The sequence below is a fragment of the Pistacia vera genome, unplaced genomic scaffold (assembly GCF_008641045.1).
Source record: "Pistacia vera cultivar Batoury unplaced genomic scaffold, PisVer_v2 Contig648, whole genome shotgun sequence".
NCBI lineage: Eukaryota > Viridiplantae > Streptophyta > Magnoliopsida > Sapindales > Anacardiaceae > Pistacia > Pistacia vera.
Window position 1 is genome coordinate 173,600 of NW_022196499.1, and position 19,997 is coordinate 193,596.

Here is a 19,997-nt window from a genome sequence, read left to right on the forward strand (position 1 = left end):
CACAAGCAATAGTATTAAAACCTCGCATGGAGATTATTGAACTTAGTTTAAGGTTTGTAGACTTATCAAATTTGCCATAAAGTTATCAAATTTGCTTCTCCTAAATTATTTGATCCATTAAACTGATCACATATTTGCCTCCATTTTTCCAAATATTATTAAAAACCTAAAATATATATAGATATTTAATACTTTCTAAGGTATGTTTAATATTAATTGATCACATAAAACATTAAAGCTAAAAACATCAAACTTGGTTGAGTAATGTCTATGTTTTATATACTTGGGAGGTATATATGTATTGAAAATTGCCATTGATGGGTTAAAGATTTTAATGAGTAAGTGTTAAGTTATCATTCGAATCTTGTATTACTTTGAGTTTGATCCATTCAAAACAATTTTTCCATTCCAAAATTTGCGACTTTGGAATCATACTGTCATTGTCATATTTCATATTGCTAGCGAATGAACTTAAGATATAGTTTGTGAAGTTCAACTCTCTATAACTAAATAGATGTGGCCTCAATTATAACCATCAGGTTTTTTTAAAACAAATCATACTTATAGTTTATATAATTAGGTGTATTATGCAATTTTTCTTTCTCTAGAATATGGAAAGGAGGTATATTTAACAATTACAATAACATTGTATTTTATTTGTTTTTAAAAATCTTCTCAATGTACTTTATATATCTAATTAAGAAACACATTTTGATAAATATATATCTAAAATATATTTGATTTTGTCATATCGACATACTCGACGACATATCTAGAGTTGGTCAAGGACCAGTCCTAAGCAGGCCCAGGCCTGGGCCCATTTGGGACCAGTCGCTCATGGGCCTGGGATCGGTCTCACGCCCATGAGCAATATGAGGACCCAGATCGGTCCTTAGGATTGGTCCTATGGGCCCAAGACCGGTCCTATGGGCTTGGATAATTTCTTTTCCCCTCTAATCTTTTTTTATATTTTAGGGGCGAAATAAAATTTTATAGGGGGGTTTTTAGTATTTTTTAGGGGTAGATTAGTAAGTTTCTAAGAATTTAATTAATTTGAAAAAATAATAAAATAATTAATTGTTAATTTTAATTTTTAACATAAATGTAATATTCACATTTCACACATTCACGCTTCACAAATAACAATTAAATAATTTTTTTTATTAAATTATTCATCTTCATCGTCAATAATATTTACATCATTCAAATCTGTATTCCTAAAGAGTTCGAGTAGTTCGGGATCTTCAAGGTGCTGTTATAGTCTTCTTTCTGCATGAGTCCAATCCCATAAACATGTTATGACTTCAATCATCTCATCGGTTAAAGAACATCTTCTGTCTTCAACAATCCGACCACTCGTTGAAAATGTTGACTTAGATGCAATTGTAGAAACCGGCACAGATAAAATGTCACGTGCCATTTGGGCTACAATGGGGAATCGACTTTTATGTTGGTTCCACCATTGAAGAATATCCATGTCATGTTGCTCCTTCATCGTCATAAAGGACAGGTCCACTTGTAGGTAGCGACTTAGCTCATTTGGTCCATGTATGTACGAGCTGGATCTACTACTTCCGCCACGTTCCACATACGTCCACTTGCTCAATCCTTGACGGAGGGCTGCATCAAGGTCCTGATCCTCTCTACTGAACGTTCCACTTCCACTTCCATTGTACCTGTTCTCATATAAAGAAAAAAGGTTATCCAATTTTTGTTTAAAGTCAATCAAATAAGACGTATAATCATGTCCCAAATGCTGGCCTAACTCAGTAATTATATAGTTAACTACGTATAATTTAAACCTAGGATCTAGAACAAGGCCTAATCCATATAAGAATGGAATATCTAACCAATATTTCTCATATTTTTCTTCCATCTTTAAAACAATTTCCCTTAAAATGTTATTATATCTATATTTAGCAAAAGTTTTAGCAATTTGAAGTAAAATATCTAACACTAAATTAGTAGTCGGATAATAAATACCACTTAATGTATTAGTAGCATCATAAAAAATTTGAAGAAATGAATAAAAAAGTTAACAAACCGCCCAATCATCATAGCTGACAACTTACTCTGGATAGTGCTTCCGGTTGACGAAATCTGTAATTTGTTTCGCGGTTGGCAAAGCTTTTTCCAACATCAAGTAGGTGGAGTTTCAACGGATAGGCATGTTCGTATATAACTTCAAAGGTCAAACTGGTAGGTCCTCTTGCTTACAATATTTGACGTACTCTTACCATATTTTATTGCTACCACCGACGATAAATCCGATAGCCGCGCGCACCCTTTCCATCTTCGAATGTATAGCATCTAAACCTGCTTTAACTATCAAATTGATGATGTGGCAAGCACATCTCTGGTGAAAAAATTTGCCTTCACCATGCGGATCCAATCTCTTTTCAAATTAAGAGATTGTCGCGATGTTAACAGCTGCATTATCAAGCGTTAATGCTACAACTCTATCAGTTAATAAATATTCTTACAAAACGTTAAGAATTGTAAAATAAATAGTTTCAGCACTATGTTTTTCATATAATGGTTTAAAACCTATCAATTTTTATTGTAAACCCCAATTATGATCTAAGAAATGTACTGTGACAATTAAAAAATCGGTTTTTGATCTACAAGCCCATATGTCTGATGTAAGTGCAATAAATATATTCCTAAAATTTTGAAATTCGTTTTTAAGTTTATTATTTATTTTGTTATAAAGTTTTAGTATATCTCTTCTACTTGTACTTATACTTAACAGGGGTATATGCTGGACAAAATGCAGTTTTAATCATGTGAATAAAATAGGATTTTCATATAAACAAAGGGAGAGTCCGTAGCAACTATGAATCTTGCTATTTTCTCTCGTGCAACATGTGCATTGTATTGCCATGTTGAGAGAGGAGGATTGTGGATTAAAATTAAGTTGAGTTTGAATTGTTACCTAATCCGATTGAAAATGTACCGAGCAACTGTATTATTTGGGGGTGCTTCTCTCCACGTGTTGTCGATCGTCGAAGTCCCTTCTCAGCACCAATAATGGCTCCACAAAAATTACATATCCCACACAATTCTTCCCCCTCCCCATTTGTCTTTGGCCGTTTGATTTGGTGAAGTGTCATCATACATCGGACACGACCCTCTTTAACGGTCAGGGGGTTGGTCTATGCCGTGCCCGTTAACTCGTAGCTTGCATGTGTTTGACTACACCATCCCAATCGAATGTGGTGTGGAATTGCAGCTGCTACCTCTGGAGAAAAGGGTGAAAATGGATAAACCCTTCCCTTTCTTCGGTGGATGGAACGTAAAACTCATTTGGGGATAATACTCCCAATGCATCATTTTGGGAATCCATTATGAATTTATGATAATAATAAATAATTAAAATGAAAAAAATTAAATAATAATATGAATAAGAGATGATATTGAATAATAGAAAAAATTGAATATATAAATAAATATAAATATAAATATAAATTGAATGAGAATTCGATTGGAGATTGGAGTAGAGAGATTGAGAGAATGAGAGATGATGGTGTGAAAAAAAGAAAGATTTTAAGGTATATATAGTGTAATTTTTTTTCGGAGGGGGGGGGGGGGTGGGGGCGCAATTATCATTTAACTTCTATAATTTATGTTTATTTAAAATTTATAGAGGGTTTTAATAATTTTACAAAGGAAAAAATGTAAAAAAAATTTGGGCTGGGCCTTGGAAGAGGGCCCAGTGGAAGGACCAGGCCCTCCTCTTTACTCCTTGGGGGGGGGGGGGGGGGGGGGGGGGGAGATATCATTTTAACTTCTATAATTTATGTTTATTTAAAATTTATAGGGGGTTTTAATAATTTTACAAAGGAAAAAATGTAAAAAAAATTTGGGCTCGAGCCTTGGAGGAGGGCCCAGTGGAAGGACCAGGCCCTCCTCCTTACTCCTTAGGCCTAGTCCCGTTTTGGGATCAGACCTCCTAGGACCGGGTTTTTGGGCTAGGTTTTTGGACCCAGTCCCAAATGTCCACCTCTAGACATATCATCAAACATTGTTCGAGTATTCTTGTCGGTGAAGATAGCCTTGAGAAAGGGTATTTTTGCCAATCCACTAAGATTGGGGTTAGATAGCAAAATCTTTTTGAGGAGGAATATCCCCCGAAAATGTGGCTATTTGCGTTTGTTTCCCTGTTTCAAAAATATTCTATTCCTATTCTGAAAAAATGTTTGAAAAAGAGAGAGAGAGAAAACCGTTACTTCTCAGAGGAACTGAGAAGCAGAGGGGCTACAGAAGCCAGTAGCTAATCAACTTTTTCCTGTGTAAATAAGATTTGCATTCTTATTTTCTTTTCATTTTTTTGTTGTCTTACTTATAAATTTGCATGCACATTAGCTTGGAGTTTTGTTTGAGCCAAGAAAAAATTGGGTTTTATTCATTTTTCCTTTACAACTCACTTTCATCCATGTGAGTTTGTTTTTTATTTAGTTTTCATGGATATTACTTTGATCGAAATCAGTTCTTTATGTGGTTTTTGTTTACAAGTTTTAATTTTGAAGCTGAAACTAGGTTTTTGTTTTAGGTTTCAGTTTGGGTTCTTGAAGATGGCAATGAAGATCCTTTCTGGAAGCTGCTCTTCTGACCTTTCATCTCTCTTTGGAGGAGCTTTCTACATCAATAGGTATATCTTTTTTCAATTAATTTTATATTTTTTTGCTCCCAAAAAGCATTAATTTTTATTTTCACACTGTTGCTATGGAGGCGTATTGTTAAATTTTAGGAGATTTGAAGGGGGAAGTTACAGTACATTAGGTTGTATGTTGTGAGTGTGTGGTGAATTTTTTATTTCTGCTAAGTACAGTTTTGAGTTTCATTTTAGAAGATTAGTCAAACAGAATATTGAAATCTCATTTACTATTTTTCTTTTATAGACTTTATCTTTTGTTCTGTATCTATGAGGGATAGAGCATTGATGATTTCATTTTGTTCTTCTGCAGGAATCGACTGACTCTTGCCGGAATCGGTTTTTCTAGTAGTATTTCGACCTTCTTACAAAAGCTAAATTACGGACATTAACATGTTTCTTTCCTCTTTGTGGTACTAACATGATGGTTTTTTGATGTAAGAACAGCTGATTCTCGTGCAAATGAATCATTGAACTCAAGAGTAGATCCTCCAACGCTGTTAGCAGCTGAGAAAAAAGAAGCCAAGTCTGTTTGAACCTTGCTCTTGATGCAACAAGGTCTTAGCAAGGTAGTTGCTGCACAAACTATCAATAAATCAGATCATTTCATCGACCACCTTATCTCAAGCCTTCATTCTGCTCATAAATCTTGGTATCTTGTAGGTCCGGCTACAACATGTAGTTTTTCTTTTTTGGTACTTTTATCTCAGTGTCTTTGTTCCCATGCTAATCAGTTTTACTTGTTATTGCAGGAAGAGAGTTCACGACCCTTGAGATTAGGGACACCCTTAATCCTTATCTTCAATCCCTCCTTGAAGAGCATGGAAACTTTATGGTAGATTTAGTTAAGAACTTTCCTACCGCACCTATCAAAGAAAAGCCAGCTTTGCCAGTTTGTCGATCTCATTCCAGCCTTGACTAAGCTAGAAGTATTCTCTCATTTAAGCACCCCAAGTCTAGCAGCAGATATATGCCCTCAACTTAGCTACCTCTTAGAGCTGGCATGGATCTTGAGCAGATCAAGTTAGCTACACACAAATATCCTAGTTTTGTCAACTATAGCTCGGAGAGCAAAATCAAACCTCTACTAGAGTTTCTTCTTGATCTTGAGGTAGCTAAATCAGAGATTCCTAAAATTCTTGTCCAAAGGCCTCATTTATGCGACATAGTATATCTGGTAAAATAATACCCATCATGTTATACTTGGAAGATATGGGTGTGGACAAGAAACAGTGGGCAAAAGTTATATTCTGCAGCCCAGGACTCCTCAGTCACAGCAGGTAGAAGGTTCAGGCAGAGTTGTTAATTTCCTTCATGAGTTGGGGTTATCAGGTGATAGCATAGGTAAGGTCTTAACATGGTATCCAAGAATTATAAGTTACAGGGTGGAAGACAATCTCTGACCGACAGCCGAGTACTTCAAACTGTTAGGGGTTAATGTTGCCATCGTTGTCCACAGATTTCCAGCAAGTCTTTGGCTTAGTATTGAGGGCAATGTCAAGCCTGTGACCAAATTTTTCTATGAAAAGGGGTTCAGTGTGGAAGATATCGGGACCATGGTGTCGAGATTGCCTAATTTATATGCTCTCAGCTTGACAGGGAGCTTGATACCCAAACGGGAGTTCTTTTTGACCATGGGTTATTCAAAACCTGAGTTGATTAAGTTTCCTTAGTATTTTAGTTACAGTTTGGAACAGAGAATCAGACCACGTTTTGCACTTGTCAAGGAGTTAGGAGTGAAAATCGGGTTGGACCGCATGCTAGTATGACCACACTGTGACTTTGAGAAAGTTTTGAAGATGAAGAGAAAGAATATGCTTGCTGATGAGCTTTCAAGTCATACAGAGAGCAAGTAATATGATCATTGGTCAGGAAATGGATTGTATGGCTTCTCAGTGGAGTGCTCATTTAGATGGAGCAGCCCAGTGGTACAATTTTCAAGCTTGACTTTAACAAGTTTGTTGGAGGTATCTTTGAGTGTTGTCCACAGTGTGGTCAGTCCTTTTCATCAATTGTTTCTCTATAATCCTTGTATTAACATAAGTTTTCTCTTCTGCATTACTCTTTCTTACAAGTTAGTATTCCCAGGATGCATGGAAGTGAATTCAATCATTGTTGTTTAGATGAGACTCTCTTCCTTATCATGCAATTTTTTTTTTTGGTTGCAAATTCTTTTTCTACTTCAATGTAAATCTTAGATGTAATGGCTCTAGTACTTGTTCTTTGTTTGAAGGTGAGGTTAATATTCTGAACATTTATCTGGCAAAATGTTCTCTGGCTGCTCAACAAGTGATTGTTTGTTGGTTATGAAACTTTGTTATATTTGAATACAAGCTTTTACTTAATTACAAGTGTAACATTTTATATTATAAGTCCGTCGTTAAAAATATTACATTCAACATTGCAAGTTTGATATTTTATATCACAAAACATGCATGTTTTGAGATAATGAGAATGTAGACTTGATATCTTACATTAACTTAACACTAGATATGAATATTATATGAATGAGATACAACTGAGTCTTGGAATTTTAAATGTTGAAGTCTTTGTTTTAACAAAAATCAACTTGCTTTTGCAAAATTTGTTTGAAATTATTATGAACGTCAATCACAATGAGATAGGAAGCAAGCTGGCTAATATAGAATCAAGTGTGATCAAGATAAGACCAATGAAATGGCCAATGATAAGTTTGTTGGCATGTCTTGTTAAATGTTTACTTTAGTGACACGATGATGATGAATCCACTTGCTTTCTCCAGTAATGGACTTTGGGCGTATACTGTATATACTTCATTACTTTTGGAAGATTAGTTAAAGCAATGCTTCTATATCTGCAATGAAGAATCTGTTCACTTTTTTCACTCCAAATACTGTCTTCTTGTTGGGCTTGGGTTTCCCTCATGTGAAGATGGCCCAAACTAAAGCCCAGGAAACCACATACCGCGACCACAGATGCATAAGTACCACCATATTTTTGACTCCAAATACTGTCTTCTTGTTGGGTTTGGGTTTCCCTCATGTGGAGATGGCCCAAACTAAAGCCCAAAAATAAAAGAAAGAAAAAAAATTGCAGTAGCTTTATTCGTTTTTTGAGTGGGTGAATAGCGTGAAAAAATAGGACACTATTCATTGATGCAAAATCTGCAGATGTGAGAAAGAGGCAGCTACGCCAAGTTATTCCAATAACGATCCAACGGTAAATTTTGCTCCGTTTTTACTCAAATTTCAGAGTGTTGTTGTTGATGGCAAGATCTTTACATCTAACGGTTAGTTTTGTGATAGTCATATTTTTTGTGGAGTTTTATCTCTTGAAAAATAGCCAAATCAAATAATTGAGTTGTAGAATTTTCAGTTCGTTCGTTTTTCTTCAACCTGACAATCAAAAGATCATCTCTAGTCTAATCAACCTGGTTTTAGGTCAGAATGCAGAGGACGTTTGGCTCTTCAATCTGGATGGTTGGTTTTCGATTTTCGGCTGAGTTTGGAGTTATACAGCCTGCATTTCAGGTGTTTTACTGGTGATTTTTCTCCATCTTTTTGTAACTCTTTTATGTATTTCACTTTATTAAGAATTGTGATATAACTCTAAATTTTATGTGGAATATTATTGGTGATTTGTGGCTGTTGTAAACACTTTTTTATTATAGTGGATTTAAGTGGACCATTCGATCCCGTGGTTTTTTAATCTCTTCACATTGAAGAGGTTTTTCTACATAAAATTGTTTGTCTATTGTGAATTAGATTGTTGTTTTAAGCATATTTGCTCAAGGTTTTACTCCTTACAAATTCGTTCTAAGTAGGAAATATTTGTTAGTGCATTATTTACTTTCACTTCTCAACAAACCTCAATGAAACTCTCTCTTCTCTAATCCCGAATGCCCCCCTTAGCAATGGATTTTACAAAACCTGTACTGGGGGCCTGCAAGGCCCTGATGGAGCCTATGGCCTCTTTCTTTGTAGACGAGACATCTCTCCTGATCTATGCCAAATTTGTGTCAAGGTCGCTAGTAAAAAAATTGAAAACCTTTGTCCTAAACAAAAAGAAGCAATTATATGGTATGAAGAGTGCATGTTAAGGTACTCAAACAGCTCTGTTTTCTCTGATATGGAAGAGGATCCTCGTGTTTATTTGGGGAACCAAAATAACGTTATACATCCCAGTCAGTTTAATCAGACTTTGGCTGATTTGATGAAAAGTTTGGTTCATGATGCTGTGTCATCTAGCAACTTTTTTGCTGCTGAAGATGTGAATTTCACAACTTTTACTAGGCTATATGGGATGGTGCAATGCACTCCTGACATTGTTTCATCTGAGTGCCGCATTTGCTTGGCTGCTTGTGTGAGTGAGATTCGTAAATATTGTAATGGGAAAGAAGGAGGTAGAGTTTCTAAGCCTAGTTGCAATATCAGGTTTGAAATTTACCCTTTTTACTCTATGGCCTCTCATTCACCTCCACCGCCAGCTACCTCAACAAGTAAAAGTGGTAAGCATTTGCATTTACCACTTTTAGGATTGTCGGATTCACTTGTGTCCTTTTACAAAGGAGGAAGACAAAGCAGGAGATCGGAAGTGAGCAAGAGGCAGAAGGTTAATTATACCCTTTCTCCTGCCACAATTTATATCACCAGCTTCTCCTTCTCAGCCGCCTCCGTCGTTGCCTTCTCTACGGCTAGTTATTCCAAAAGGTATGTTTCAAGATCCTTTCCTGTTATGAACTTTACAAAAGCAACATCTTCTTCTTTCTTCAAACAATTTCTAATCCTTAGCAAATCTCTATGTAGGATTCGAACTCGGATGAAGTTCTAACTATCTGTCAAAGAAAAAACAAATGGATCTTGTAGGATTCCTAAGAACTAAATTCTTTGATTTTTTCCGAAAGTAGATATTTATATGTTTTTCACATTTCCTTAATGGCCAGGACATTAAGAAATATCCATAAAGGCATTTAAGGGAATTGGTCTGATTTTATCTTTGTTTTGTTTTATGGTAGATTTCGTGAAGAACTTTCGTACCGCACCTATCGAACAAAAGCTAGCTTTGCCAGTTTGTCGATCCCATTCCAGCCTTAACTCCAAGAAGCCAGAAGCAGTCTCTCATGTAAGCGCCCCAAGTCCAGCAGCAGATCCATGCCCTCAACACAGCTACCTCTTAGAGCTTGGCATGGATCTTGAGCAGATCAAGTTAGCTACTTGCAAATATCCCAGTTTTGCCAACTACAGCTCGAAGAGGAAAATCAAACCTCTAGTAGAGTTTCTTCTTGATCTTGGGGTAGCTAAATCAGATATTCCTAAAAATTCTTGTCCAAAGGCCTCATTTATGTGGACATAGTATATCTGGTAAAATAATACCCATGATGTTATAATTAGAAGATATGGCTGTAAACAAGAAACAGTGGGCAAAAGTTATATTGCGCAGCCCAGGACTCCTCAGTCTCAGCAGGCAGAAGGTTCAGGCAGTTGTTAATTTCCTTCTTGAGTTGGGCTTATCAGGTGATAGCATCGGTAAGGTCTTAACTCGGTATCCAAGAACTGTAAGTTACAATGTGGAAGACAATCTCCGGCCAACAGCCAAGTACTTCAAAAGTTTGGGGGTTAATGTTGCCATTGTTGTCCATAGATGTCCCGCGAGTCTTTGGCTTAGTATTGAGGGCAATCTCAAGCCTGTGACCAAATTTTTCTATGAAAGGAGGTTCAGTTGGAAGATATTGGGACCATGGTGTCGACATTGCCTAATTTATATGCTCTTAGCTTGACGGGGAGCTTGATACCCAAATGAGAGTTCTTTTTGACCAATCGGTTATTCAAAATCTAAGCTGGTTAAGTTCCCTCAGTATTTTAGTTACAGTTTGGAACAGAGAATCAGACCACGTTTTGTACTTGTCAAGGAGTTAGGACTGACAATCGGGCTGGACTGCATGTTAGTACGATCAGACTGTGGCTTTGAGAAAGTTTTGGAGATGAAGAGAAAGAATATGCTTGCTGACGAGCTTTCAAGTCCTACAGAGAGCAAGTAATATGATTGTTGGTTAGGAACTGGATTGTATGGCTCCTCAATGGAGTGCTCATTTAGATGGAGCAGCCCAATGGTACAGTTTTCAGGCTTGACTTTAACAAGTTTGTTGAAGGTATCTTCGAGTGTTGTCCACAGTGTGGTCCGTCCTTTTCATCAATTGTTTCTCTAATCCTTGTCTTCGCAGAAGTTTTCTCTTCTGCATTACTCGTTCTTGCAAGTTAGTATTCCCAGGAAGCACGGAAGTGAATTCATTCGTTGTTGTTTATATGAGCCTCTCTTCCTTATCATGCAATTTTTTTTTGTCGCAAATTGTTTGGCTACTTCAATGTAAATCTAGTACTTATTCTTTGAAGGTAAGGTTTATATTCTGAACATTAATCTGGGAAAAGGGTTCTTTGGTTGCTCAACAAGTGATTGTTTGTTGGTTATGAAACTTTGCTATATTTGAATTTAAGCTTTTACTGAATTACAACTGTGACATTTTATATTATAAGTCTGTCGTTAAAAATATTACATTCAACATTGCAAGTTTGGTATTTTATACCACAAAACATGCAGGTTTTGAGATAATGAGAATGCAGACTTGATATCTTATATTAAAACTTGGAGCATCACTGCATTTAAACAGCACAGGTTATGAATGGTAAATCAACTGAGATACAACTGAGTCTTTGAATACTAAATGCTTAAGTCCTTGTTTCAATAAAAATCACTTTGTGATAGGAAGCAAGCTGGCTAATACAGAATCAAGTGTAATCAAAGAGAAGACCCATTGAAATGTCCAAGTGATAAGTTTGTTGACATGTCTTGTTAATTGTTTGCTTTAGTGACATGATGATAATGGCTGCACTTGCTTTCTCCAGTAATGGGCTTTGGGCATTTACTGTATATACTTTATTACTTTTGGAAGATTAGTTAGAGAAATGCTACTATATCTACAACGAAGAATCTGTGCACTTGGCAAACTGAGATTCAATTTTAGAATGATGCTGTGTAAGGAAAATTTGAAGAAAACAAGAAATGAAAGGGACGAAGTCTAGTTTTGTCTAGACTTTTGTTATGCATGTCAGTTTAATAAATACCTTTTTGTATTAGATGTCAAACCCATACCTTCTCAAAGATATTCATATCAATCCTATCTCATGTCAAGAAATGAATGGACAGGAGTCTTTCATGTGTCAAGGTAACTTGGAAAACACTCATTACATTGACCTCAAAGGTGTATAAATTGACACTTCTCTTCACAAAAAAAGGGGCTGAACATATGAGAGTTAGGCGTAAATTTGAGCTCAATTCTTTGTCTCTGTAAACACTGTATTTCTTCATCTTTGTATGTTTTATAGGCAAAATCATAGAAATAGTCAGAGATTAATAAAATAACAGTGGATGTAGGATTTGCTTTAAGCATCCGAACCACTATAAAAACCTCTCTTATTAGTCTATTATTTATGTTTTCTACAACATATATAATCTTAGCTCTATATTCAAATCTCATGGATCTATCACGTATAATTTCTAAGACTCTCTTAATACTTTGCACGTACGAGTCGTTGATGTCCAAAATAAAGCGTGAACAACTTTTATCCCTCATTTGCAATAATTTTCATCTCTTCCTTGTCTTTCTCTTTCTCTCTTTTTCTTTTTCCTTTCACAGTTGTGTTCTCTTTCTTCATCTTCCCCAAGCACATGTAAATGCATAACCCTGAAAAGGGTTTTAAATCTTTGCTTTATTTGGTTTCTTTGTGCTAATAAACAAAGGCGTTTATAATTAACTATATGTTATGACACAGGGAATTTCACAATAATAGCTCCTATGAGAAGAACAGGAATCTGATCCTCTTATCTCTTGCTTCTAATGTCACTCTACATGATTTTTTTTTTAGACTCTTGTGCTTGGAGGAGATTCTTCAAAAGTGTGCTAATTGTAAAAGTTCTGAAGCCAAAAAAGCAGTTGTATGGAATGATAAATATTATTCAAGCATCGGAATCTATGGCTATAATTTCTTATTCTCACTTTAGAATAGGAGAAGAGGTAGATACCCAAACCAAAAATTATCAAGAAAGCACCTAGAGTCGGTACTCATTTTCTTCTCGAAGAGCTTGGCAAGATTTCGCTAATAATCATTCTGCTTTGTAACATGTGTGATGAAGATTTTCATTTCATGTTGAAATTATTCGGGGAAGAAATAGTTATGTGAGATGAAAGAGAATGCTAGAGAGAGGAAGGAGTTTCTATCTTCTTCTGCAGTGTTTCATTTCATGTTGAACATACATAAGGCGTTCTTTGCTTTTTGATTGTATAAGTTCTCTTGCAACTCATTTGCCTAACTGGATTGCTAACCATGGGAGTCAAGTTAACCTTGTGATGTTGTTACTTTACTTGCCATTGAAATTGTATTAGAACTAGAAAGCATGATGGCTTCTTCTCTTTGGATAAAATTCATCCTTTCAGCCATTGTTATGCTCATTATTTCTCCCAATGTCACAGCCCAGGAAACCACATACCGCTACCACAGTGCGTAAACACCACTTTTTTCACTCCAAATAGTGCCTTCTTAACAATCCTCAATGAAACTCTCTCTTCTCTGATCTCAAATGCCCCCTTAGCAATGGATTTTACAACACCAGCACTGGGGGCCTGCAGGGCCCCGATAGAGCCTATGGCCTCTTTCTTTGTAGAGGAGACATCTCTCCTGATCTAGCCAAATTTGTGTCAAGGTCGCTAGAAGAAAAATCAAAAACTTTTGTCCTAAACAGAAAGAAGCAATTATATGGTATGAAGAGTGCATGTTAAGGTACTCAAACAGGTCTATTTTCTCTGATATGGAAGAGGATACTCGTGTTTATTTGGGGAACCAGAACAACGTTATACATCCCAGTCAGTTTAATCAGACTTCGGCTGATTTGATGAACAGTTTGGCTCATGAGGCTGTGTCATCTAGCAACTTTTTCGCTGCTGAAGATGTGAATTTCACAACTGTTACTAGGCTATATGGGCTGGTGCAATGCACTCCTGACATTGTTTCATCTGAGTGCTGCATTTGCTTGGCTGCTTGTGTGAGTGAGATTCGTAAATACTGTAATGGGAAGGAAGGAGGTAGAATTTCCAAGCCTAGTTGCAATCTCAGGTTTGAAATTTACCCTTTTTACTCTATGGCCTCTCATCCACCTCCGCCGCCAGCTACCTCAACAAGTAAAATTGTTAAGCATTTGCATTTGCCACTTCTAGGATTGTCGGATTCATATGCATCTGACCAATGTCGGAGCCTGCATTAACCACGTGTACTGCTGATGCACGCAAGATTTTTTTTTCTTTATATTGAGCATTTTAGATATCCAAAGTGACCATAACTTTTCACTTTGATATTGTGAAATATGTGTATAGACATGATGAACCTATCCCATTTAAGTTGTTTATTAATCTAATCATAGGGTGAGTTAGCGCAAATAAATAGCAGGACATATGCATGATTACTTGATCAAATTCTTCTGTAGGTCGGAAATTAATACTGTAATCACTGTTATAATGCTTTTTGCATAGTGAATGACCTCTCTCAGGTCTATACGTGAAGCTACATCTACTTTTTTGGTTAGCTTGTCAATCTTTTTGTATCTTCTATAGTTTGAATACAATTCTTTTGGTTTCCTAGCAAAGAATCATCATTGTTACAATCATGTTCTTTAGTTTTGTATTACCCAAATAGATTTCAGTGCCATCATGAGTTGACTATGTACACATTTTTCTGGTTTGTGCATGCAGAGAAAAAAGGTTTTACATCTAGGTTTGTTATAACCATTGTTTCTTCGGTAGTAGTTGTTTTTATTGCACTTGTTGCCTTCACTTGTGTCTTTTTACAAAGGAGGAAGACAAAGCAGGGAATTGGAAGCGAGCAGGAGGCAGAAGGTAATTATAGCCTTTCTGCTGCCACAATTTACTCTGCTATATGAGCTGAAACTAATTTTCTTTTTGAGTTCTAATCTCTTACTCTGATCTTTTAAGGTTCTTGTGAAATTGATAATGTGGAATCCTTGCAATTTGACTTCAGCACTATCAGAACTGCAACAAATAAGAGGGGGATTCGGTGTTGTTTACAAGGTATTAATATCAAGTACTCATAACCAAAGTGAATATCAATTGTTAGTTAAAATGGGTAAAATTGTAAGTTCTGAATAACGTAAATGCTGTTACAATCATTTTTTTCAAATTCAATTTCAGAGCAGGCTTCCTGTTGGACAGGATATGGCTGTTAAGAGATTGTCAAGAAATTCTCGGCAAGGAGAATTAGAATTAAAAAAGGTGGTCCTTTTAGTGGCAAAGCTTCATCATAGGAATCTTGTTAGATTCCTAGGTTTCTGTATGAAAGGAAATAAAAGGCTTCTAGTCTATGAGTTGGTGCCCAATTCAAGTCTAGACAGCTTCATATTTGGTATGGTTGCACTGCTTTTTTGCTTTGGTTTCTAACAACCTTGTACCTTGCTCTTGACTAGAAACTGTCTACTTTCCTGTGGCTTTTGTTAATTTTTAGATCCCACAAAACGCTCATCATTGGATTGGGAAACACGGTACAAAATCATTGGGGGTATAACACGATGATTGCTTTATCTTCATGAAGATTCAAGGTTTCGGGTCATTCACCATGACCTCAAAGCTAGCAATATTCTTATAGATGTCGATATGGCTCCGAAAATCACAAATTTTGGAATGTTAAGATTGTTTGAAATGGATCAAACTCAAGCCAATACAAGGAGAGTTGTTGGGACCTTGTAAGTATATATAAGAATTATAACGTAAATCAAATCTAACGCATTAATGGCCATTTTCAGCCTGTATATGGCTCCAGAGTATATAAAGCATGGACACTTCTAACTAAGTCTGACGTTTTCAGCTTCAATGTGTTAGTCTTGGAAATCATTATTAGTCAACAAAATAGTTGTTAAAATAGTTGTTTTCCTAATGAAGAGGAACCGCAAGATTTACTAACCTATGTAAGTGAAACATTGTAAGTCATTAAACTCAGTATCAATGGCCATTAAATCATTGTCAAATTTTTGCAGGCATGGAGAAACTGGACTAGAGCGTCAGCTTTAAATCTGATAGATCCAGTGTGAGGGGTTGTTCTAGCTGGGTTGTCTTCTGTTAAAGAAAATGTAGCCAATAGACCTACAATGGTTTCAATTGTTCTTATGCTGACTAGCTATTCTCAGTCTCTCCCAATACCCTCAAAACCTGCATTTTTTATGCAATCTAGCTCGGAGCTGGATTATTCAGAATCTTCTATGTTGGATTCCAGTGAAAATTATTCTGAATTTTCGTTGAATGAGGATGCAATTACTGAACTTGACGCTCGATAATGTTTGAAGATTGAAGTTGTATCTTTGAGTATTGAAACCTGTAAATGCAGTTAAATAACAATAGGAGCCTAGCCAAGTATGAGTGTAAACTATTTTTGTGTCATTATATGGTTTGAACTCTCGACTTTAAGCATGCGAAAGTTGATAAGAGTTCGAGAGATTGTGTTTTTTATTCTCTACTCGTGCACATAGGAATTAACTCTTGTTAGTGAAAGGTGTAAGTTCGGATCTTAAAAAAATGAGGATGCTGTAGAAAAGAGGTCAATCCAATGGATCTTCCTGACACACAATAAGCCGATATAGATGCGTCTGGTGTTCACATAATGGCTGAAAAGACTTACCTAAAGTTGGATCAATTAGCTCCACTGGTGTTTCATTTGTCACTTCTTTTGAGTTAATGTTCTTCACTTTTGCTATTTCATATTTAACTCGAGCCAAGAAAAATTGAGTCTGATACATTTTTCCTATCGAACTCACTTTTAACTATGTTGAGTTTGTTTTTCTTAGTTTTGAATGAGATCACTTTGATAGTCATCGTCAAAATCACTTTGTTGATTCATTGGAAGACGTCAGTCCTTTTATAGAAAGATGAGGTGAGGCTAGCTTGCTCCATGAATTGGGTTCAATTTGAAAAACACAAAAATGCTTGAAAATTAAACATATTGCATAGCCAAGACCACTATGCATTCACATTTGTACTTGGAAGTCATGAAAATGAGTAACTCTAAGCTAATATATAAATAGTGGGTTAATTTCAGAAACCATAATACTATATGAGTGGGTTTGGTTCGGATTCATAAAAGATTACTCTAGTAATCTGTCTTTTAACTCAAGAATTACCATGTTTGGTTGTAAAATGAAAAAAGATTCTGATAATCTTCAAATATTAATAATTGTTATTGTAGGTAAACTTGGGGGCAATTCAAATATTGACTGAAAGGTATTATTTTTTTGTTATCGGGATAATCCTAATTTTGCTCCCATTTTACCCTTAATTATTAAAAGTCTAGGACAGAAATGTCCTCATATGTCAACCAAATAACAAATAGACCAACTGATTGATATTACTTCTATACCTTGATAAATAATTTTTTGGAACATAAATACCCCTCATTTTATACTCCCCCCGTTTTCTTTTAATTGTCGTTTTAAGACTTTCTAAAATTTTCAAAATTAAAGTCGTTCTGCCTTTATCTTGTCTGCACCTTTCATCATGCCTTCTCCACTTTTTATCATCCCTCTCTCTTTCCATTCTATCTTTGTCATTTCTCTACTTTTTGCCTCTGTCTCTCTTTAATCTTTAATCTTTATCTTATCTCTTCCCCTCTTCTCCTCTCTTCCTTATTTTCCATCGCCACTTCTTCTTTCTCTAATCTGTCTCTGCTTCCATCTTTTCTCTCTTTTTCTCATCTTCCTTCTATATGTTCCTCTCTCCACTTATTTGAAGCACCCTGTCATCTTCAATCTCCACCTTCACTTCCTCTTTCTTGAGCCCTGGAAGATCAGCCTTGAACTCATGAGCTTTTGGGGTTTCCTTCCAGTGCACACGGGTGTTAACAAAAGCTGAAGTTTCTTGAGGGAGTTGAGAGGAGAGTGACGATACAGATGATAGGAAAGGAAAGTCCTTGAATGAGTTACAGACAGCACCTCTACTATTATATTGTTCGGCCATGGTGACTGATCGAACAAAATCAAAGAGAACAGAAAAGAGTGAGGGATTAAAAAATTAAAGAACTAGAGCAGCGTAAAAGAAAAGAAACAGATGAAGTTGGTGGGAGAAACAAATGCAATAAGACAAAATTGTTAAAAATGTTATTTAAATAAGCGGGAAAGTTTCCCAGTTTCAAAGTCTCTCCCACCTGCAAAATTAGGGAAAAAAATGGTGGGAGAGAGAAATTTTGTTTTTTATTAAAACCTGTGCCCACACCTAAAACGTCAATTAAAAGAAAACGGAGGGAGTATAAATTAATCTTAATTTTGTTACAATTTTACCTCTAAGTAATAAATTTTTTGGACAATAATCCCCTTATAATGAAAACTATTTACATAACACCCAGCAACCCAAACGACTGTCGACAGTTGGTAGAACGGTGCATGACCAATCAGATTTGGCTGATGCACGATCACTGATATGGTCGGAAATAGCCAGATGACAGTGGATCTAGCAGGAAACAACTAGATCTATTCTAGTCGTTAATGGCCATGGATTTGGCCGGAAAAAGCTAGATACTTGAATCTGGCTAGAAACGACCAAAATAGATCTAATTTTTTTCAGCCAAATTCACGACCATCTAGCCGTAAACAGCTAGATCATCACATGGTTAGCCATATTCGGCCGGTTGTGCATCGTTTCGGCGACTGTCGATGGTGATCGATAGTTGTTTTTGGTGATTGAGGTTATTTCATTAACTTTTAAATTTTTTATGGCTGTGGTGTTTTAACTAGATTCTCAAATATAGGGGATTAAATATAAATCTAAATAATAATAATAATAATAATAATATTATTATTATATTAAAAAGGAAGTGCAATTCAATAAAAGATTCTCTTAAAATTCTTTTAATCCTTCTCACAAAACATATTAATTATTTATAACTACAACTGAAGCATGTATGACATTGCCAGCCACTTTCATTATTACCTTTGCCATCACTCGTTCAGAATATACATTTTCATTGTATTAAAGCAAGCCTTTTGAAAAGCATATAATAAGACGTTGCCAACCAGTTTCATTATTACGTTTACCTGTTCCCCACACTCTCACTTTTCTGACTAGAAGACTTCACTACGTCTAGAAGATTAGGTGAAGTCTGCTCCGCTTCCACTAACCACTATGTCAAATGAGAAAACACAAAATGCTTATGAAATAGATAAACATAGTACATAGCTTGACCCACATGCGTAATGAATTTACATGTGTGATAGGAAGTGTCATAAATTGTCTATGAATTCACAGATAAACATAGTACATAGCTTGACCCACATGCATAGTGAATTCACACGTGTGATAGGAAGTGTCATAAAACAGATCCACATAGTACATAGCTCTAGGCCAATATTTTGTATATCCCTTCGATAAATTGTCTGTTATGGTTCATCTTCCCCAAGGTTATAATGAAAATGCAGATGAGTTTTATATGTCCTGTTTGTTTTATGATAATAAACATTGGTGTTACTAGAGCAACTATATGCTACGAATCAGGGAATTTCACAACAAATAGCACCAATGAGAAGAACAGGAACATGATCCTCTCATCTCTTGCTTCTAATGTAACTCTACGTGATGGTTTTTCTTGGAGCATTCTGTTAATAGTTAGTTGATACTCTGTTATTAGTTAGTTAGTCAGTTAATAGTTAGTTGATATTCTGTTAGTCAAGTTGACATTTGTTATTTAATTAGTTACAATCTGTTGTTAGTTAGTTAGTTAGTTGACGTTTGTAAAGCTGATGAACTGGACTAGTATATAAACTGAAAGCTTCTCTGTTTTTCTTCATAAGTTTAATAAAAAGAATTTATCCAGATTTGTTTTTCTTCATGGTATCGGAGCACTTCTGCTCCTTTGTTTTCCTCTTCTTTGTTCTACTGTGATTTTCAATGGTGACTCCAATAGCGAATTCGGATCCTACACAGAATCCGTCAAGCCATTATTATCTTTATCCAAATGAAAATCCTGCAGTTGTCTTGGTTACACCTGTTCTCAACGGCACCAACTATCATTCTTGGGCACGTGCCATGAAAATGGCTTTACTTTCCAAGAACAACTGAAATTTGTAGATGGATCTGTTCAAGCACTTTTGACTACTGATTCAACTTTTTCAGCTTGGGAAAGATGTAATACAATGGTAATTTCTTGGCTTAATCATTCTCTTTCACCTTCAATAACTAGTAGTGTGTTATGGATTGATAAAGCATATGAAGTTTGGGAAGATCTTCGGGAAAGGTTTTCACAGGGAGACATTTTCAGAATTTCAGATC

General features: G+C 35.8%; 1 protein-coding gene, 1 long non-coding RNA gene and 1 pseudogene across 2 annotated transcripts; all 3 read left to right on the forward strand.

Annotated features, from left to right (window-relative positions):
- The first annotated feature begins 4,190 nt into the window (after window positions 1-4,190).
- Window positions 4,191-5,038, forward strand: LOC116111651. Its single transcript, XR_004125111.1, has 3 exons — window positions 4,191-4,292; window positions 4,560-4,651; window positions 4,968-5,038. It is a non-coding gene; the product is annotated as an uncharacterized LOC116111651 (long non-coding RNA).
- A 3,648-nt stretch (window positions 5,039-8,686) lies between these two features.
- Window positions 8,687-9,865, forward strand: LOC116111676 (cysteine-rich receptor-like protein kinase 25). Its single transcript, XM_031397819.1, has 2 exons — window positions 8,687-9,342; window positions 9,439-9,865. Exons 1-2 carry the CDS (start codon window positions 8,726-8,728, stop codon window positions 9,461-9,463), a joined length of 642 nt encoding a protein of 213 aa, XP_031253679.1. The 5' UTR covers window positions 8,687-8,725; the 3' UTR covers window positions 9,464-9,865.
- Window positions 9,866-13,492: 3,627 nt separating this feature from the next.
- LOC116111664 lies at window positions 13,493-15,607 on the forward strand (annotated as a pseudogene).
- The last annotated feature ends 4,390 nt before the right edge of the window (window positions 15,608-19,997 follow it).